This window comes from Fusarium proliferatum (genome assembly GCF_900067095.1).
Source record: "Fusarium proliferatum ET1 genome assembly, contig: FPRO_scaffold001, whole genome shotgun sequence".
Classification (NCBI taxonomy): domain Eukaryota; kingdom Fungi; phylum Ascomycota; class Sordariomycetes; order Hypocreales; family Nectriaceae; genus Fusarium; species Fusarium proliferatum.
In genome coordinates, this window is record NW_022194790.1 from 1,458,238 (window position 1) to 1,479,100 (window position 20,863).

General features: G+C 49.8%; 7 protein-coding genes across 7 annotated transcripts; 3 read left to right on the forward strand and 4 right to left on the reverse strand.

Annotated features, from left to right (window-relative positions):
* Positions 1-78: 78 nt before the first annotated feature.
* On the reverse strand, positions 79-2,059 carry FPRO_01601 (uncharacterized protein; the record flags this gene model as incomplete). Its single annotated transcript, XM_031229661.1, has 2 exons — positions 79-1,734; positions 1,799-2,059. The coding sequence occupies 2 exons, from the start codon at positions 2,057-2,059 to the stop codon at positions 79-81; spliced, it is 1,917 nt and encodes a 638-aa protein (XP_031074872.1).
* A 328-nt stretch (positions 2,060-2,387) lies between these two features.
* FPRO_01600 (uncharacterized protein) lies at positions 2,388-4,361 on the reverse strand (the record flags this gene model as incomplete). The annotated part of the gene is made up of 1 exon (XM_031229672.1): positions 2,388-4,361. The coding sequence occupies one exon, from the start codon at positions 4,359-4,361 to the stop codon at positions 2,388-2,390; it is 1,974 nt and encodes a 657-aa protein (XP_031074873.1).
* A 478-nt stretch (positions 4,362-4,839) lies between these two features.
* FPRO_01599 (uncharacterized protein) lies at positions 4,840-6,219 on the forward strand (the record flags this gene model as incomplete). Its single annotated transcript, XM_031229683.1, has 3 exons — positions 4,840-4,978; positions 5,041-5,308; positions 5,361-6,219. The coding sequence occupies 3 exons, from the start codon at positions 4,840-4,842 to the stop codon at positions 6,217-6,219; spliced, it is 1,266 nt and encodes a 421-aa protein (XP_031074874.1).
* A 202-nt stretch (positions 6,220-6,421) lies between these two features.
* FPRO_01598 (uncharacterized protein) lies at positions 6,422-7,766 on the reverse strand (the record flags this gene model as incomplete). Its single annotated transcript, XM_031229694.1, has 2 exons — positions 6,422-7,557; positions 7,619-7,766. 2 exons carry the CDS (start codon positions 7,764-7,766, stop codon positions 6,422-6,424), a joined length of 1,284 nt encoding a protein of 427 aa, XP_031074875.1.
* A 1,823-nt stretch (positions 7,767-9,589) lies between these two features.
* FPRO_01597 (uncharacterized protein) lies at positions 9,590-10,724 on the forward strand (the record flags this gene model as incomplete). Its single annotated transcript, XM_031229706.1, has 3 exons — positions 9,590-10,014; positions 10,420-10,521; positions 10,583-10,724. The coding sequence occupies 3 exons, from the start codon at positions 9,590-9,592 to the stop codon at positions 10,722-10,724; spliced, it is 669 nt and encodes a 222-aa protein (XP_031074876.1).
* Positions 10,725-11,363: 639 nt separating this feature from the next.
* On the forward strand, positions 11,364-14,111 carry FPRO_01596 (putative homocitrate synthase, mitochondrial precursor; the record flags this gene model as incomplete). Its single annotated transcript, XM_031229717.1, has 23 exons — positions 11,364-11,461; positions 11,516-11,569; positions 11,629-11,640; positions 11,690-11,742; positions 11,791-11,837; positions 11,896-11,911; positions 11,966-11,985; positions 12,057-12,071; positions 12,124-12,169; positions 12,218-12,302; positions 12,351-12,392; positions 12,703-12,811; positions 12,861-12,911; positions 12,963-12,992; positions 13,048-13,081; positions 13,227-13,288; positions 13,348-13,446; positions 13,516-13,546; positions 13,603-13,625; positions 13,676-13,745; positions 13,806-13,812; positions 13,860-13,955; positions 14,009-14,111. 23 exons carry the CDS (start codon positions 11,364-11,366, stop codon positions 14,109-14,111), a joined length of 1,203 nt encoding a protein of 400 aa, XP_031074877.1.
* A 3,043-nt stretch (positions 14,112-17,154) lies between these two features.
* FPRO_01595 (uncharacterized protein) lies at positions 17,155-17,449 on the reverse strand (the record flags this gene model as incomplete). The annotated part of the gene is made up of 2 exons (XM_031229728.1): positions 17,155-17,267; positions 17,368-17,449. 2 exons carry the CDS (start codon positions 17,447-17,449, stop codon positions 17,155-17,157), a joined length of 195 nt encoding a protein of 64 aa, XP_031074878.1.
* Between the last annotated feature and the right edge of the window lie 3,414 nt (positions 17,450-20,863).

Below are 20,863 nucleotides of genomic sequence, written 5' to 3' on the forward strand. Positions count from 1 at the left end.
GAATCAACCAAAACCCTTTGCCTTGGTACTAGGCCAGAAGAATGTTGAACAACAGTGGCACTCTGAATTACACCTATTTCATGAAGATAAATCCTCTTCATCATAGCTCGTCTCACGACTCATCCCAGGTTTATCACCGTAGAATCTCTTCCTTTTCCTCTGCATAGTGTCCTCGCCTCTCCAGCCCCTTCCTGGCACTATAGGCTTGAGGAAGCCATCCACATGCACACCACCTGCAACCTCCTCGTCACTGTCAAGCTCTTCCGTCTGTCCCTGATGTATAAGCTCCATATGCCGGCGAAGGTTTGCTTTGCGCCCGAAACCCTGTGCTGCGCGGTCGCACGAGGGAATTGGGCAAAACAACATTCCCCCTGCAGAGTTGGAGCGGGAGCGGGAGCTTGGAGACCGGATGGCTGATGTTGGTCCTGGAGAGCGTGTCGAGTGACGGCTGGGGCTTCTAACAGAGTCTGGGCTGCGACTTGAGTATGCGAGAGAGGCTTGACGAGATGCGATACGGCGCTGTATGAGATCTGCGGCATCATCGCTTTCGTCATCGGCTTCTTCATCCGAGTAGGATAGCTGGATAGGCTCAGGGCGATACTCGACGGAAGTGGTGCCTTTATTGTGGGTGGCTGGCACTTCGTTCAGGGTCCTCACTACCATTCCCTCACCAAACAAATCAGCACATCTTCGTGTTGCTCTCGCAATGACACCGCCCGGGAAACCTGCTATAGCAGCTGCGCCTAGCACGTCGCTCCAATCACGCAAGCCCCATCTCAAGAGCTTCCGTTCAACGTTTGTTCCTGACATTGATTCCTCCCCCGTCTCCGTCCCTTGAGAAGTCGCTCGTTTTAACGATAGAGATCGTGATCGCTCTCGCTCAATGATCTCATCACCTTTGCGGATCCACTCCTCAAAAGCTGCGTCTCTGTCTTCCAGCGTCGAGGGGATCTTTCGATGAGATTCACGAGCAACACGTTGAAGCATCTCTTCATGTGATTCTCCAGCAAGAGGGACATGGACTTTTCGGGGGCGACCTCGTCTGCTGGTTTTACCAGCTCCAGATGGTGAGGTAGATGCGGATGTTTCAACCTCATGTAGATTTTTTCGCGGACGACCACGAGACCTCTTTTGTCCACTCTGGCTATGGCCATCTGACTCCTCTTCAGTTGAAGAATCAGAAAGATAATTCATGCCTGTAAGACGCGAATTATGAAGTATTCTTAGTGTATTATCCAGCTGTGATAAAATGTGTCGCGTTGATGGACGTAAAAGGGCAAAGGATGCCTCGTCATTGGTAGACTCGACTGGTTCATAAGTTTTCGGATCGCGTCGTATACGCCGACTATCTTCTTCATCGACAGTCATCTTTTCGTCTTCACCTTCTCCTTTACCTTCATCGGTGTCGGGCTTGGCAGAAGACTCGCGAGATATAGGATCAGGCGTGCTGTTGCTGCTCTCGTTATGTAGAGGCGTGGACTCATCTTCGATGGACGGTTTGGCCATCTTGCTCTTCCTCCTGCGGAATCGCCGCTTGGCAGTTCTCAAGATAGTGGCAGATATTTCCTCTTCAAGCTCAGTACTGGGGAATATCTCTTCCTTTTTGCGGAATGTGAAATGGTCATCTTCGTCGTGCTGTTCATTGGTGAAGCACTCCTTGGGCACATGTTTATGTTTGAGCGGCCATGCAGTCCATGCCTTGGGCGGTGCCCAAACACCTTCTTCACCAGATTCCTAAGTTCCATCCATCGTCAGTGTATTCTACCCAATTGTGGCATAAAAGATGATATCGACTCACTGTTCTGACGACCAAATCCTGCGCTGTCTCCGGATTTCGGCCTCGTCGCTTTAGCGCAAATGCATTGTATAAATGCACCGCGAGATCCTGATCTTGAATCTGCTTCATTGATTGCCAGAGAAGCCTGTCCTCTTCTGTCAAAGTGCGCCATGTCGATTTAGCGCCCGTCCAGCGATTTGGTCTATGTTCGTGCAAGTCCTCAGAGGCGATAGATGCGATCTCATCGCTGTCCAACTCCCAGGCTGTAGCGCTTGCTTCCATCTCGCCGGAAAGACGAGGAACAATGATACGTAAATATAATTACTCAGGTGTAGATTAATCTCCAGTAATCACATTATCCGCGGGTAAAATTCTGTCGGGAATGGTTGAGCCAGTATTTGTGGTGAGTTGAGAAGTTCAAGTTTTTTTCAGAGTGCGTCGCAAAGTAGAAGCCAGGCTACTACTATATCTATCCACTTGAGACAACAACATTCACTGACACAGCATTCGCTCAGCACAAATTTGCGTATAACCAACTCAATAAATGCTTTTAATCGCGTACAACTTAAAATCTATAGGAATGGTATAAAACAGTGCCTTAACATTACGCCTAAGCCTTGCCCTTGCCCTTGGTGGCCTTTTCCTTTTCGAACTTTCTCCTCTTGGCCCGTAGCTTCTGGTCCTCAGCACTCTTCTTGTTGTTTGTGTACACCATCTGCTCGTACAGCTTTCTCTTCTTCTTGCTGAGCATACCCTTCGCACGCTCCAGATCCTCAGCCTCTTCGCGAGCCTTCTTGGTGAGGGCCTTGCGAGCGTCCTCCTTAGCCTTGGCCTTGGCGTTCGTTGTCTTGGACTTGACAGCACCACCAGTGAGCTCAGCCTCAAGCTCGTCTTGCCGTTGCTCGGCATCTTCTTCTTCTTCTTCTTCTTCTTCCTCTTCTTGCTCGTCTGCAGAGAAGCCGCCAAACTCGTCACCCTCTCCCTCATCAGAATCAGCCACATCCATACCCTCAGCAGTATCGTCAACCTCATCCTCGCCATCGCTCTGGGCCTCAATGGCCTCAGCCTCGGGCTCTTGCTCCTCCAGAGGAACAGTGGGATCATATGCACCCTGGACGTTCCTCACGAAGGGGCTCAGATGGGGAGGAAGATCAGCCCCAGGAGCATACAGATGAGGCTCCTTCAGCTCGCCGTCGTTGACGCTGTCCCAAACCCATTGAGGCTGGATGTATGTTCGTCCTGGAACTCGTCGGTTGGCAGCAAGCTTCTGTGATGTCTGGTTGTCGTCGCCATCAGCCTCATCCTCAGCAGAAGCCTGGATAGGAGGTCGATCAACGATCTGGTGAGTGATATTTGGGTCAAGCTCGTTGGTGGTGAAAGCACCATCGCCGAGAACAGCATCCCAGCCAACACGTCTGCAGCCGAAGGACTTGAGAAGGAATTCGAGGGGTTGTCGTGGGGTTTCGCGGGACAGGTAGATAGTGAGGTTGGAGAAGAGACTGTTGGGGTTGTTTCCGGTGTTAGAAGGCTGGGGCAGAACATCGCCACCAGAGACTGCTGGCTCAAACTTATCAATTACACCGGCCTCCTGGACCTCGCCCTCGACCTGGTTCTCGGACGTTGTTGTCGACTCATCGTCATCGTTACCCTTGATTTTCTTGATAACTTTGTTGACAGCAGCTTGAACCTTGGGGTCAGGGTTGTGCTCAGCAGCCTCCAATGTCTTCTGTTCCTTCTCGTCGGCACCAACCAAGGTCTTGCCCTCAAGGGTGAAAGCACCGAGCTCAGCGCCAGCCTCATCCTTAGCCTGGTCGAACTTGGGGGGGTACTTGAGGCCAAGAGAGGTGTACAGTCGGAAGTTGACGAAGCCGAGGAGGGTCATATAGAACTCAACAAAGGTGCCCATGATACGGAAGTCGACATCGCCAACGACGCGCTGGTTGAACTTGTAAGGGACCAGCCAGAGGACCTCCTCGCCCTGGATGTTTGCCTGATAGTAGATACCCTTGATGGAGAGGAACGACTTGGTAACGCTCTGCGACACAATGAGGTAATGCTGGAACTCAAGGCACAGGCGCTCGCAACGGGCAATCATCTTAGCGGGAACTGAGGAGGTGGAAGGCAAGTTGGCGAACAAAAAGAGCATTGACAAGCAGTCATCAAGATCTCGGATAGCATCAATAAATGTGGGATAGCGCTCACGAATGACATGGTCAAGAGTATAGCGAGGCTTTCCTGTCTTCTCAGGTCGCGAAGCATTGCCCTCTAGGCGAGCGGCGTCGGTGACATCGCCTCGACCGAGCGCACGAGATATCTTCTTCTCAAGAACCTTCTGGTCGCGGAACTTCTGGAGCAGCGGCTCGTGGAGCAGATACTGGATGTCCTTGGTGTAGTAGAAGGTAGTTGAGCTGGTGGAAGACTTGGAAACCTTCTTTCTGCTTCGGGGCTCGCGAGGATAGATTCCCTTCCAAATGCACAGCTTTCGGAAGTCGGGAAGGCTGATCTGAAGTTTTCGAATCGCCTGGTTTCGAGTAACGTAGTTCTTGGCCGCGCCGGCCTTTCCCTTCTTCTTTATCCGAGGCATTGTTGATTGGAGATGTGGTAGTGTTGGTGGTTGGTTGTATCTCTGCGAAACCAGCGGGGCACTTTTTCCTAACAATCTTTCAACTTTTTTTTCCGACGTGAAATTTTATGCCAGGTTGTACCGCCTTGATCTGACACTAGACCGCAGACGGAGACTTCTCATTGGATGATGGGACGCTCACCGCCCGGGGGCATGCTCAGCACCCTTAAGCGCATTTGCAGCGCCTGGCATCGCCAATTCAGCGAATACAGTGGAGCTGTTATCGAGCTGGAGCTCTGGCGAAGAGCTCCAGCGGCTCTTCCAGCGGCCCCTCTCCCGTCGCAGGTACATCCATCCCGAAGGTGGAGGGGCCGCCAAGCAAGGACGGGAGCTCAACCAGCCAAGTGGCCTCCAATTCAACTGTAACTATCGCGAACCTCCTCCAGAACGTGCTGTTTATACCAACAATATTCGCTGGAGGGATGCAATGTCAGACACAATGACATTGCGAGGCAAAGCCAGCGTGTTCGCCGGCGCTGCCCTGCTCCGACTTATCTTATTCCTTGCTTTCCCTGGCCTGCCCGATCTTCTAACAGGTCGCGTCGAGATATCCACCCCCGTCACAAGCTTCAAGCGATGTAAGTCTCAACCGGTCGTCGCATAACGAGCATCGAACGTAGCTTACTTACAAATTACCAAGTGCAAGAAGGTCTATTCCTATATTCGAACAATGTCTCGCCATACGATGGTGGTGTCTTCCACCAAGCTCCTCTTCTGTTGCCCTTGTTCTCGCTGCTCCCTGACGTAAAGAGCTGGCCCATCTTCACACACCTACTCTACATCGCCGTCGACCTCCTCAGCGCCGAGGCTCTGTATAAAATTGCCGAATCGGGTGTTGCGGGCAACTCGAAGCTATTCACATCGCCGCGCCGTGCCAATAGGTTTGGTAGTGCTGCAATTGCTGCTGGGTAAGGGGTATCTTGACTCTGAGCTTCATGTATCACAACTAATAGGCGCCAGCTTCTTGTTCAACCCATACACCATTGCGACTTGTATAGGACGATCGACCGGCGTCTTCACCAATTGCGCGATTCTTCTTGCCATCGCTAAAGCAATCCAAGGATCTCCTTTCAACGCCATGGTCGCAATCTCTTTCGCATCTTATTTGTCTATGTACCCTATCCTGCTCCTCCCTCCGCTTGTTCTCCTTGCCTATGATTGCCAAGTTGAGAAGCGTAGGATTGCTTGCATCACTAAGTTTGCAGCTACCAACGTCGCTGTTGTGCTGGGGTGCGTGGTTTCGTTATTGGGCATGTCTTTTTTGCTTGCCAACAACTCCTGGGAATTCCTGGCTCGCACATATGGCATCCAGTTGACCTTATTGGATCTCACACCCAACGTGGGACTGTGGTGGTATTTCTTCATTGAGATGTTTGACTCGTTTAGAGCTTTCTTCCTCGGCGTGTTCTGGCTACATCTTGCAGCTTATCCCGCAGCCCTCTCTATCCGTCTCCGACCCCAGCCACTGGCTGTGTTGACCATCCTACTGGGCATTTTCTCCATCTTCAAGCCTTACCCTTCTCTTGCAGATGCTAGCCTCTTCCTGTCTGTGGTCCCTCTGTTCCGACATGTCTTCCCCCTCATGCGGTACGCTTTTGTTACCACCTCTACGCTGCTGTACGCAACATTCCTTGGGCCAGCCTTTTACCACCTCTGGATCTATGCAGGAAGTGGCAACGCCAATTTCTTCTATGCCATCACTCTTGTGTGGAGTTTGGGTCAGAGTCTGTTGGTGACAGATCTCACTTTCGCCGTGTTGCGAGATGAGTGGGAAATTGAGAGACCTGAGATGGTTGGCAAAGAAATCAGACAGATATAAATCATGATACAATGATATCCCATGTTAAGTCACAAAGTGGCAGAGGGTCTGATAGCCCTTCAGAAAGGTATGATAAATAGTTCGCAACATCTAGATCACGGGTAGGGAACGTCGTTTGGAGTTATACCTCTGACAGGGGGTATTTGGAAGTGGTTTGTCTATTACATAAATGTACAATAATTTTACATCGTTATCATCATTCCTAGTCCACGTCCGTATCGGTCTCGATGAACCGGGCCTGGTTGGACGGATGAGAAGGTCTAGGTGCTTCCACTGGTCCTCCTAATACACTGCCCAACATGGAACCCAGAGCACCAAACTCGCTGAGTTTGGAATAGTTTTTGGGTGAATGCCACACTTGCATCCGTGATCCAAATGGCTGTAGTGCCTTGTATGTGTGGTAGCCATAGCCAAGAGCTGCACCTGTGGCAAGAAGACTCAACGCCAACATGAGGGATCTGGCATCAATGCCAGTGATACCTCCTTCAGCACGTCTTCGTACTTCGGTCGCATACTCGTCGCCCAGACCAGGAACGTTGTGAAGAATGCTGTCAAGAGTTCGGCTTCCGATGCGTAATACGTTGTTATTACCAGGCTCAACCCACGGCAAGAGTTTGGACTTGTCCAGACATCTTGTCTTCATACTGTCAACAAACGTGGACAGCCGAGGTGTCTTCTTCATGAGCCAATCTTTTAGGAAAGATCTTGGTACGGGAGCATCACGCATCAACGCGAGGTAGCCAAACGCTAAGCAGTCCAAAGATGAAATTCCTGTACCATTGAAGAAACCATGCATTTTCTCCTCGGGTCCTCCGTCAAGGAAATCGTCTAACACAGTGAGACAGTCTTCTGTGATTCCATATAGCCTTATAAGAACTGCTTGTTCGGGGGTCATTTCTTCATGAATCGTCTTCTTTGTCCTCACGGGAATGTGCCTTCGGAATGTCTCTGGTAAAGCATCTCTCCCAGAGGATAGGTGAAGGCCGCCATTAGGGTCAAAGTCAGTATCCATATCAGCAAAGCCTAGGTGCTCGACACGTTTGACAGCCTCGGCACGGAGCAGTGGCGGAACTGTCCATGTCAATGGGAAAGATAATAGAGTGCTGAAGGCGGGCCGAGTTGTGGCTGACCAGTTGGCAGCGGAGACATAGAGTGAAAGATCCAGCAATGGAGCCGCGTGCGCAGACAAGAAGGCAGCATATGCAGCACGATCAGCCTGCTGAATGTCGGTCAGGCCAGCATCCAGATTGTCACCGATAGACTTATCAGTCAAGTACTCGACAATAGGACCGAAGTTTGATACCCATACGCCCTCATGATACAGTGCTGGTAGTGTATCTGGTTTGCAATGGTCAGCAAGACAGGGTTCAGTCAAGGCAGCGGTAATGGTAAGTCATACTACACGGGCTGACGGAAGGATCGTTGCTTGGAATCAGGCGCCAGGCTGATACAGGGAGGCTGCTATGCAGGTATGTGATGATGGCAAGGCACTCGGGGTCGATGGACGGGAGGCCAAAGGCGGAACCCCATACGTGAAGATCTAACATGGCTGGCCAGGGTCCGATGATGAGGCTGTGAAGCTATCCCAGGTTGTCTGTAGTTATACCACAGACGTCATGTGCTCCCGAGAGCAAAGGTTGTTTTGCGGAATTCAGTCCGCAGTAACAGAAGCGCGCGCTAGTCTAAGGCGGGGAGATGGTAGTTATAATTTTGTGATAGATCCCGTGGCGATACGCCAATATCACCAAGTAGAACTTAGTTGATCCTCGAGGCCGGGGAACTCTGGAAGGCTTCACAAACGCCAGCCTCGTGGTCGTTCTTGTCTCTATTCGACGAGCCTAGCAGCGCCTAACAGAATGCCCCGCCCGCTATGAGTGACAGCGCGTAGCCACGTGATTGGTTTTCGCGCCCACCTCAGTATCGCTCCATACGGTAGGTACCTTAGTTCGTCTATAGGTACCTACTAAGGTAGTCTACCACGAAACCCAGGCAGCCCAGCTGGTTACCTTAGTTAGCAGTGAGCACCGCCGCTCTTGCTCAGACTTTGATCACCATTGCTCAGTGATGCTTACCTTTGATCGCCTTGACCTCCCACTACCGTCGACAGGAACCAACCGAGGACCAAATCTGCCTTAAGTTTGCACTGTACTGCATCAGCTTCATGCGACCTTCGCCATGGGTGCTTCTACATACCTTGTGTGGTGTCACGTGACATAGCGACTAATAACTGGTTCTGAGGTAGCATGCGATGTGCAAGGTTTTCCACCTCCCACTGACAAACGATTGAGTGTTGTGTCTATTCCGAAGTACTCCTTTCTTTGCTCAGCTTCATTCCCTCCATCTACAGCGCAGATTTCTACTTATCTATGCGCCTCTGGGCCACATTGACACAATGACGGTCAGATACCCATGTGAACGCGAAGGGTGCGACAAGACCTATACAGCCACCAGTGCACTAAGAAGACTAAGAAGACATGTCAAGAATAATCATAGGGGGGACACTTACCTATGTGAACACGTAGAGTGCGACAAGCCCTTTATAACTACTTCTTACCTGAATGAACATACTCGGATCCATAACCTCCGGTTCACCTGTCTACGTCCCTATTGTAAAGACCGCTTTGCAACAGCCTGGGATGCCTGGAAGCACACCTGGGGAGAATCACATACAGCTACAGCGGTCTATATCTGCTTGAGGCATCTGACTTGCTCCTTTGCAATTGCTAAGCGCCGATTTGACGAGCGGGGAGCCAAGGCCTACTGGCTAAATTCCCATGTAATACCGGGCGTTGCTACCTCTGGTGCGGAATGTCTACGCAAGATGGTTCCCTCATACGTACCTCCATGGGGAGGACCTGGGTGCCTCCCTCTATTCTCTTACCTTTTAAGAGCGTATGCCATATCTAAGTATTAACTGAATGCGGACAGTCTAAGTGTACTTGATAAGCCAAACTTAGCCAATCCAGATGAGATCAAGAGCAACATTGGTTCTTTGCAAAAGTCTATCTACACTCAGAATATTGGGTTTTGGCGTAAGCACCTAGATTCTAGTTGCGTACCTTGTGGGAATCTTGTTTGCTGACTGTTGAGTGAAGGCGATAATAAGCATGCCTGAGTATCGCTCTTAAAACTTGGCCTTCGGTTTATAGGACTACGTGCTAGCTCCTTTGATGGAGAGCTCTGTGAGACCTGTCCTTTCGATACTGTTATCGACTTTAACAGGGCTTATTTTACTTTAAATAACTTGAGAGATGATGTACAGTCGAAACAGAAGACAGTCAAGACCCTCGGACTCTTAAGCCGTTGTGTATACTGTTCGGCTCTCTGGGTGCTGCGGAGATTTATTGATCCCTAGATAACGCTAAACATCATGTCAGGTGACCAAATATGCGATGCTGAGACTTGCAATAATCGTATGCTCTCTGGTTTGAATAAGTGTCTTGAACATGTCTACCAGATAACTCTGGACTGGCATACTAATGAGTGGATGGGGAGCCTTCCGGCTCTAGAGGCAGCGATGCAGATTGCTGTGAGAAAACAATGGACCTATCCTCATAACTACCAGGCTATCCAGGATCGTGTTCAAGAGATTCGAGATGGCGAGCGGCCGTCATCGGACCTTGTTATACTGGATAATGAGTTCTCGCCCTCCTCTCAGCAGCCTTTTGAGATTGCAATTATTGATCGTGTTTACGGCCGAATATTAATTAACACTCTAGTGAAGCATCCTGAAGGGTCCCGTATAGCAAGCAATCCATACAGCTCAGCTTCAAATGGGCTCCCAGGCGCTATCAAGTAGCGTATGAGCCACCGAATAACGAATAAATTCGACTCAGTGTCTGGTCCTTTGACCTAGCGAATGAATGTGCATGAAGTCGCGTCTGAACTTCAGAAAGTTGGCATCTTGAAGGAATCAGTTTTTCTTGTCTACCATCAATCAAAGATTGACCTATCAATTTTGAGAAACTTCCTTGCGACTGGAGGTTATAGCGATATCCTGCCAAGCAATGATAATTGCATTCCGCTACTCCAACTTCATTGCTACCAGCAATTGCCAGCGCCATCCGGGTTTCGAATTTTCCCTCTAAAACCAGAGATTATCTTTTCTGTCTTTTACCCTCGTCATAAGCTTTGCGGACGCAATCATCGTGCGCTCGTTGACTGCCAGCAGACAAAGCTGGTGCTCGACAAATTCGATAGCCTATGCAATCCTGTGGAGAGTCGCGGGTCTGAGTGGCAGCCAGAGGAAATGGCTACCGTTTCGCAGAGACAGACCTGGATTTCTTCAGCTGGGAAAAGGAAGTACGTCTCTAATTAAGACCATGTTAGTATTTATATATTGACTAAGCTTTTAGACTGTTAGTAATGAGAAGCAAGATGGAATAGATGGTGGAGGCGAATCAAGTGGCCCCTCGACCGTGACTACGCATACCGTTGCCAGGACCGATGACGAAGGGAATATGCTTATGGTGATTTCGGGCGACGAGGCTGACAACGAGAACTAAGCTACGCGACAGATGGCGACTCCGGCATGGAGTACCGTGTGGGAGGCGACTCGGGGCAGTGCCGACGTGGGTTAGCCGGCGGAGAGCCACTGCGATCGCGGAGTAGTACGGAACACCTGGTGGAAGAGCGACAAAAAAGACTATGAGTCACTAAAACTAAAGAACAGACATTCGGGGGCTGAAGCTGTGAGACCCGCAAGAGGCTGCGACAATGTTCCTATATAGCATCTTCGAGTCACCCCAGGCTAGAAGTGATGATACACACAGGATACGTGCCGCTCCAGCACAAGGTGCGTAGGTTTACGGCGATGTCGGACGGGTCCAGTGGCGATGCAAACCGTGATTGGTTCAAAATAGGTACTTCTCCAGGGCTAGTACTCCCCACAGGCGGGGTAAGTGGATTACGGAACTTGTGGTTCGTCTGCGTCACTTATGGCCGATCGGATTCCATGACTCTTGAAAACTCTTACGGCCTGCATAAATACGCATCGAGAGCATCAACACACTGCTGAACCAGGACTGCGCGACGGTTATCTCCTGCGAATAGAATTCGAATTAAAGTCGAATCGAGCTGAACTAAGTTCCCATCGATTCCAGACATCAATTTCTATCGTCGCTAAGAGCGGCCTATTTCCCACGATGTCCATTTCCAGCAATACAGCGACGAATCCCTATTCGAGCGTCAGCGACCTCCTCAGCAATGTGCGCAACTTCAAGATCATCGAGTCGACCCTAAGGTATGAAAAGAAGCAGAAGAAGAATGCAGAGGAGTGTTATTGACTAGTTTAAAGGGAAGGAGAGCAATTCGCCAATGCGTACTTCTCGACGGAGACGAAGATCAAGATGTATGTGGAAGGTGGAATCTGACCCTTGCCTGTACGTGCTAACGTGGTCTTCTTCACAGCGCGAAAATGCTGTATGACACCTCCTCGCCCTGATATTTCAGCAACAACATTAACACCTAGCGGCGATGGCTTCGGAGTCGACTATTTGGAGCTTACGAACCCGGCCGCCAGCCGTGCGTTAACACTGCTTCTCGTTAGATCTCAGTGCTGACCGATTATAGCACAATCCCGGGACGACTGTGAAGCTATCTGCAAGCTCGGCCTCAAGGTACGCGGCGAGAATAACTCCATTGGGCAAGATGGGATGCCTGCTGACGAGACAACAGGCTAAAATTCTAACACGTCAGTGAATTCCTTGTGACCCTGCCCTGGCACATCTTCTAACGGATAGCTTAGACACCAGATGTACTCTAGAAGTAAGCACACCGAAAATGACTATGTTGAAGAGGCTCCGGGTCTTTGCGCGTAAGCGACTAACATATTCCAGGATGCCAAACTTGCGGTATGCGCGTCCGAATCAGTTGCCCATGACGAAACCCTACTAAACCCTGAAGTGTGACTGTGGAGTCGACGGCGTTGATGTCGTTATTGGAACGAGCCGTGAGTACACACCTATCGCTCGTCCGACGACCGACTGACATGAATCAGAATTCCTCAGAGAACATTCCCTCGGCGGCAAGAATATGACTGCTATTACCAAGCAGGCCATCGAGGTCATTGAGTATATTAAGAGGTATGCGCACTACTGACTGCTTGAAGACAGTAGCTAACAGTTGCTTAGCCGAGGCTGCGAGGTCCGCTTCTCAAGTGAAGATTCTTTCCGGTGAGTTGCGTCTTACGTCCCATCATATCGATCCCTATCGTCGGCCAATCAATTTACCCTGCTCGAATCTGGGCTTCAGAGGGTCATGCTGGGTAGGACCTAGAGGATAGCGCAGGATCGTTCGTGCAGACTGTGCTCTGTCTAGCATTAGGTTGCGGGCCTAGAGCCTCTGCTTTGCTTTGCCCAACAAGGCGAGAGGAAGACTCCGTGGCATCCGTTTCTCCAGAGGCTTGGCTTCTCCTGTATATCTTGACGGTGCTTCAAGGGGGTTGGCCAACTAAACTCAGCAGTCGTGCTAACATGTATGAAGGTCTGATCTAGTCGATTTGCTCTCAATCTACCGTGCAGTCAACAACGTCGGCGTCAACAGGGTAGGCGTGGCAGATACCGTTGGCCTTGCTTCACCAAGACAGGTTTACGTAGGTGATCATGTTCACCTTTAGTTTGCCTAATGCTAACCATTCACAGGACCTTGTCCGGACTCTTCGAGGTTGTGTCTCCACCGATATCGAGGTCCACGTATGTGCTGCTGTGAATCCCTTCGCATACCACTTGGCTAATCTGTTACAGTTTCACGATGATACGGGCTGTGCTGTTGCGGTTCGTCACTTTTTTTTTTAGGCCTACTCCGAGACGAGAAGCTGACCATTTTAAGAACGCATTTACTGCCCTTGAGGCTGGCGCTACACGTAAGCTCACCCTCACGGACTTACTCCCTCTATGAACAGCTAGAACATACGTCGGACAAGCAACCTTGAGATGGGATTCCGGGTCCAACAACATCGTCAACGGTGTCTTTACGGGCGGATATCAGGCTAACTTGTTTCGGCACAGACGTCGACACATCCGTACTCGGCCTGGGAGAAAGAAATGGCATTACCCCACTCGGAGCTCTTGTGCGTTAAACTCATAGTCTTTCTGAACCTGGTCATGGTCTGACTCGACGAAATTACAGATGGCTAGAATGATGCCGACTTCTAGGGACTATATTCTGTCGAAGTATAAACTGCAAGAACTCAAGAAGATCGAAGATTTTGTCGCAGAATGCGTCGAGGTATGTCAGAACCCATGTGGCTCTATTGCTCGGCTGTCTTAAGAAGTTGCCAAGCTAACAGCGTCTTAGGTAAACGTGCCATTCAACAACCCAGTTACTGGTATGTTATCTTGCCCTTCTGACACAGCACTGCAGCTTTACTAACAAGAGCTGTAGGGTTTTGCGCATTCACGCACAAGGTATATAGCACCAGTGAGGCCTGCTGCCTATCTGACTAACTAGACACCAGGCTGGCATCCATGCCAAGGCAATCCTCAACGACCCGTCCACGTATGAGATCCTCAAGCCTGAGGATTTCGGTTTGTCAAGGCAAGTTATACTATTTGTTCCCCATGCTTTCAAGACTAACAGCTATGCAGATAGTGAGTTATGACAAAAGGTAACCCTGTCGCCCTAGCATTAACACACTGCAGCGTGCACTTCACGTCTAGACTTACAGGATGGAATGCCATCAAGAGTCGAGTTGACCAACTTGGTCTGACGATGACCGACGCCCAGGTCAAGGAATGGTACGTTTTGGTCGCTGCCTCTAGATCTCTAGTTACTGACAGCTCTAATGCAGTACGGCCAAGCTTAAGAGCATGGCGGATCTGAAGGTAATGACACTTGACGAGAGCGATGCTCTGATCAGAAGCTTTCACTTGGAACTACAAAATGGAGCATAGACAAACGAAGAACAAGGATGCTGGTGTCCTGGTGTGAAACACTCAGCGTGGCGCTCAGGCTCTTACGGCTGGATGCGCCTGGAGGCGGGGGGCTGAAGCCTGGGGCGTATCTAATACAGCCTGCTACGAAACTTCGGAGACAGCTCAGGCTTCGCGCTAAAAACGGATGAGGATCCCAGGATCCGTCGGGTGTGACTATTGAGGTAGTTAGGTGACAAAATACTGCATCGTAAAGGTTAATTTTACCATGACAGAACTCTAAATTCTCTCCGTGGTTCAGTTTGGCTATCTGTATAGTATTTTGTCTGGCATCCACACCTCGGATGGGGCTTCAAACATGATACAGCCTCCCGTCCTGTCGGCCAAGTTCGAGCCCGAAGTATTTGTCCTGATCTGGTATCATGACCATTGGCTTTTCATGTCATGGAAACGGCTTTGCCTCGTCACAAGTGACTGACTCTCCCGTTCTGAGTCCCTGAAGCCACTTATACCCACTTCGGAGACATATCATATTCCTATCCAGGAGACATACTTTAACTATCAGGTCTGATCTGCATACCAACCTCACAGCGTTATTTCGCTGCTGGGTGGACGAATACATGTCAAACAAGAACCCAAAATTTCGGAGATAGATAAGATGGACAAGAGCTGAATGATTACGGTATGTACGTTGGTGTTTCAACAACTGCTCTCAAATACTAGTGGTCGATATGAGCCACATCGATGGGAACGTCTCACCAACAAACTCACACCAAATGCCAGAGCAGAGCGGAAGGGTACGATGCCACAAAGCCTAAACTCCAGGTATTGAGGCACCACTAATCACTGCTCACTACAGCTAGCTTGTGCCATTCATCCATTGCGTAATTGGGCCGATGGCAACGAGCGATCTTCATCCAGGTCCTTATATCGACGGACAATCAGGCCTTTGTCGGTAATCTTCACCCGGACCCCTGAAGCGGTAACAGAACGGACATTGACAGCGATCGTCAATCTTTGAGACAGGCACAGGAGCATGACGAGGGTGATGGAGCAAAAGATTTGGCCATGTTCGCCACATGGCAATAAGACGATCCAAATATGTCAAAGATAAGCAGCCTCATAGCCTTGATGGGCGTGACCGCCTGTTTCATCATTTTTTTTTCAATGTGCACGATCGTCTTTTTCATGATTATCACTGTGAGAGCCTAGAGAGCCTAGAGTGGCAGAGGCAAACAATTGAAGCAAGCAAACTACTGCAAGCCAAAAACTCCAATACCATGAACTTGGGTTTCTTCACCTTCAGCTGGTACCAATCATGAATCATCCCAACCTGTTGGCTGGCTCTTGACCTTGGACTTGGAACCCAACTAAATATCAGCCCGTCTCACTCTTTGCTTAGAACCAGAACTCGATGACAACCAACTTGAATGGGGTCGGCCAACAAACCAATTGCGGTTGTGAAGGCTGAGAGGCTCCCGCTGGCGTCGCGCCGGCTCAGGGCCGGACATAAAAGACAAAGAAAAATCACTAATGTTCTCTGGATTGCCATTGGAGTAATTCCGATGCCATTCCGCACCAAGAGTTACAGTGTGCCGTACCTTGTACTAACGTTGGGTGGCTCTTTTAGGGGGGAGATCAGATCACACCTCGAGGGGAACTAAGCGAAGCGAATGAGTTTTTCTCTCTAAAAGATGACGATTTGATGAATCTCGTCTTTGTCTGCCCCTCCCTCCCGGTGACATCTCCAACTTGGGGAAAAGGAGACGATCAGCGCCGGGTTTCTTACCTTGTAAACCACGGCATGTCCGGCCGCAGTTGAAGACGGGCAAGACATGATAATACAAGGCAATTATCACTACTATCGTTAGACATTTCAGGGCAGCCGCAGTAATGTATTGCGCAAGCAGTCAGGCTCCCCTGGTAAAGGGGCCCTGTAAGTTTCAGTTGTCGTTGAGGCGAGCGTCAGCTGTTCGGATCGACGCTGCAGAAGCGCGGCGTAGGCATCAAAGGGTGAGGATTACTATGTAGGGCAAGCGAACTGCTGTTTCTGTGCCTGGGCCTGTGCCTGGGCCTGGCAATGCCCAGGAGCCAAACCCAGCTTAGGCACAAGTTTATGAACAATGACAAAAATTGTACGATGCAAGGGAGCTACGTACTGGGCATGGATACTCAAGATCACGAGGCGCTATCGAGACAGGGGGTCACGGTGATTTGAGCAACGCAATTGACATTTCGCTTTTTAGGCAATCAAGCCCTGGAGTGGCCCGTCTGCCAAGCAACTCCCGGCTCCGGAGATTCGCAAAAGGAGAGACACGGGAAGCAAGAGAAAAATGAAAAATGAAAAAGAAGGCAAGGCATTTCGAGTCATCGTTGCGAGACAAAGGTCACTCTTTCGGATCTTGTTTGTTTAGGGGCAATTTCAAGTTTGATTGAGTTCGCGTAAAAAAGTATCCTGGTATCTCGTTCCATTTCCGTCAACACTGAGTGATCAGTGGACATAAACATAAGGTAATTCCATTTGCTCCTGAGGATAATCGGGTGTAAATAGCCAACCCCCATCCCAAATGATATCTATGTTCCCAACCAACGTGTTCATCATAAAAACAATAAGCCCACATGCGCGCAATGCCAAAGATAGTGGAACAATGCGGTGTATGTTGTGAGACGCCGTGATAATGCCTGTCTATTGATACAGTTCCCTTGAAAGACAGTGGAACAAATTCCTCCCAAATAGTGATGAACGAAGTAGAGAAACGGTGGTAGTAAAAAGGTTATTAGATAGTGTAATAAAGGGTATTGTAACGGTGATGCGCTTAGTGAAGGGCGCACGCAAAGAAGTGAAGTTGAAGAGTCCGGTCGGTCCAGCCATAAGGGACGATGTTGGTGAATAGACTGGGTCGCGAAATGCCTGGGCAAAAGTGGCCAGGAAGATCCGGTGAAAGCAGGTTGATTGATTCGACGGATGAACCAGTCGAAAGGCGGTAGTATTTTTGCATGCAGGCGGCTTGCATTGCATACCAAAACCCAGAGTGGTTATGATAGATTATGTGCATGTAGGGGTTCAGTCGTAGTTCGCATGTGCATATGCGGCGCGGGAGGTCGCAAGAGCCGGGCGAACCTTGTCCTTTGCCATTGTGTAACCGAGGACGAGAAGAGCTGAAGCCAAGAGCCTGCCTGTTGGTGTCATGTAGTGGTGGTTGCGTGATCCCGGAGAAAGAGGCTGAAACCCAAGACAGATGCTGGTTAACTGTCGATACTGTCGATATGCTTTAACCTCGCTTGGGAAGAGCAGGCAGAGGTCGGTTGGGAGGGGGGCCGGGGCAGGGAGGAAGCTGCGAAGGTCGTTGAGCAGGCATGTTGATGGTAGTTGAAGATATAGCTTCGAGTTTATGTGGTTGACGTATTTTGAGAACCGAGTATAGATAGCTCAGTTCAAGATGGTGTAGATGGTGTTTGGTGGTTGAGTTGATCCGAGTGTATCGATCAAGTGGTAGTAGTAGTTGTAGTAGTAAGTAGTGTAAGTGCTCGAGTGTGTGTAAGTTGATTTGATGTAAGTGAGCTAGTAGAGGCCAAGAGAGAATGCCTGAATAGATTCTTATTGAGTCGATGATGTGAATGATCGGTCGTGGGGAAGAGGGAGGTCGCTGCCCTTTTAATATTCCTGGCCAGGGCACTCTGGTGTTTGGTTTGTGCCTCCAGCCCAGCTCAAGCTCCTAGCCAAGAGGTAATCTGAGGTGAAGCAGCCCAGCCAGGGCAGCCAGGGCGCAAGACACAGGGCACCACTTGGAGACAGAGACAGGGGGGCCAGAGAAGAGAATTAGAGGGGGTGTGCCTGCACGCCCTCAGCCCTCCAGGAGATGATGAGGACCCGCTCCAGGACACACACCCCCTATACCCATGCCATGCCGTGGGCCATGCCACGCTGAAATGTGAAATGGAGGTCAGGACGGAGCTAAGGCTCTCTCGTACGAGGTAGATACGTCAGTTGAGGTACTTTGGCTCTAGGTACCAGAGCCCGCCGGACACCTGAAGCAAGCGGGCAGTCAATTGACAGCCGAGCCTTGGGGTTTTCCTCTCCAGCTATTCTGGTGCGGTGTAAGAGAATACGATACACCTCCTATATTGTCTCCTTTCCATTGGCAAACTTCTTGCTAAAACGAACGGACAGTGACAAAAAATAGAAATAACGGAAATTGAAACAAGCAAACGGCCGATGGCATATCACGGAGTAGAACAACAAGACATGGAGTCCCTTTCTACGTTAGCAGTCAAGCCAAGTCATCAGTAATCAGCCCCTGTCGCACAACAAAGCGCCCAGTAATTCAGTAAAATCCACCATTTCATTCAATAATTAATTAATTAATATTGCAACTCACAATTAATTACATGTTGTCCTGTCTCTCGATACCCATCCTGAACCCTGTGCATGCAGTAGCACAAATGCAATGTGCTCGGCCACATTTTCAGTCTCTATGCGTTTGTCCTCACCGATGCTGCAGATGCAAATGTGCATCAATTAGCTCGTACAGCACAGCAGTTTACTCTCACTGCCCAGCCTAAGATGGTCAGTCTCTACCAATACGACGCCCTCAATCATCTGCTTCTGCTTGTACGACACGCCCATTGGACTTTTGAATGCCGGTCGACCCCAAAAAAAGCAATAACGCGGGCACTTTGTAAATACCCATTATGACAATTCCTTGCTTCCTACGGCGCATTATCAGCCTTCTATTGGATATCGAGAGATCAGCTGGGCTGCCTAGCAGGCTGCCAATGTAGCACAGCCTGCAGCCCGTAGTGTAGTGTTCGATGCAGTCAACTCAAAGCTGACTGTTACTGGTACTGGTAATGGTACTGGGTATCCAATTGATGCGTCCAAAGGCCACGAGTATCATGAGCCGGCGTATACTTTGGTCCAGCGCTATCAACCCGCCAGTGTAAATCTTAGGAACCGGCTTCCGCCGTGGAGGCGCACCAAAACTATAGATCAGTTCCCCAAGGAGGGCAACTCAGGAAAACGAAGCCCGTCGACGTCAAAAAGAAAAAAATCTACAGCGAAGATCAAGTCCAGACCAGCCAGTAAAGTCTGTACTGATTCATTCCAACGAGTCCGGCTACCGAGCCGTTTGATTTTGCTTCGCCGTCGCAGCCATCACCTTGGTAGCGCTATTCTTTTTGACAGAACAGGCAATTCGACGAAGATGCAGTGGTCGACGCCCATGTTGGCTGGCAGAACGGCTTAGACGGCCTGCGATCCTCGTCAGCCAAGCAGTGTGAAACAGGCGAAGCTGGAGAAAGACTGGTTCTTTGTTGGGGGTTCCACAGCAAACCCTGGTATAGAACGTCGCATGGAAGCTTTGGAAGAATTTCACCCTGGCCAATTGTACAAGATTGAGATTATGGCTCTAGCCCTCCTCGCCTAGGCTCGCTCTCGGGTGGATATGCTGCCCAGGGTGTTTGATGCTCACTGAATGACGTCTAATTTCGGTGGTCCATGAGCCTGAACCTTGACTGTCATGCCCCCGTTCACATGTGAGTTGAGATGAAGCGTTGGTAAAAAAAAAAAATAGACACAAATCTCACCAAACCAAACGCCCTGCCTGGAAAAGCTGAGACCAGGGGGCGGCGGTTTTCTGTCACCGCTTGGTTCATGTCACAGTCACACACAAATGGGTCAACCAATTTGCGAATTTCCATCGTCAGCTTACTGGCTCATTCTCAACAACATTGATTAGGGCTGAGTACTATGCAGGCATGTCTGCAGGCGAGATCTTGACCGCTGAAAAGAAGCAACTTTGGTATGTGGATATGATATTGGCTGACCGATATACATCAACTATCGAACTAAAATTGGGAGCTGCATTAATACTCCGTACTTGGGCCTTCATGCTGCCGTCGGTCTGATAGACGCAGTCCAGACCCTCAAGGAATAATTATTTCGATTGCGGGGGGAATACCCATAGGTAGTTACGTTGGTGTCATACGAATTTTTACCTCTAACGTAACTTAACTTACACTGACCGATCATCTGTCTCGGTTGTTGGTGCCAAAAGGTCTCAGATCGATAACACGATACCATACCTTCCATACCGCAATACAACCTAACACTGGCGTGTAACAACACGTGTTTGTCTGTCCAAGCTGGCATGTTTCTCTCTATGGCCAAGCAAGCAATGGAGGGTAACTTCTTTTCCATATCGGAAATGCCACCTGATTATCTGACTATTACGGCGTAGACTAGTCTAGCGATGCGTTCGCCGTCGTTGAAAATAAACGTATTCGTTTCAGGTTACTCCCTGCTTCTACTGGTATTCGGCATATCGCACCGGTTTCGCGGCCCAGAACTCTCCGCAAGCCTAGGCACCACGGCTGGCGAGCCTCTAACGCACTTCACCTATCATTTCCGTGTCGTAGAAAACTTTAAAAAGAGAGAATAGAGGTATAGCATTGGTCTGGCGGGCTCAGTATGCGGGCCGCCTTCGGTAGAAGCGTACCGAGCATTCCAGTGCTCTTCTAACCGATGGTGAAGAGCGAGAGAAAAAAAAAAAAACCCCTTCGCTTTGACGTTTGCTCTCCCGACAGTTGAGAAGGCCAAAAGTGTAAATGAGGACTACCGTAATCTGCGTGCCTGTGCCTGGCTACGACACGTTTTTTCCCGTGTCATGGTGCTTAGTGAGACGGCGATGTTGTGGTTTTACGAGGTTCCTTGGATTGACGGAGAAGACCAAAATAGTACGATGTACCGCTAAGCCGTGTAAGCCATTTACAAA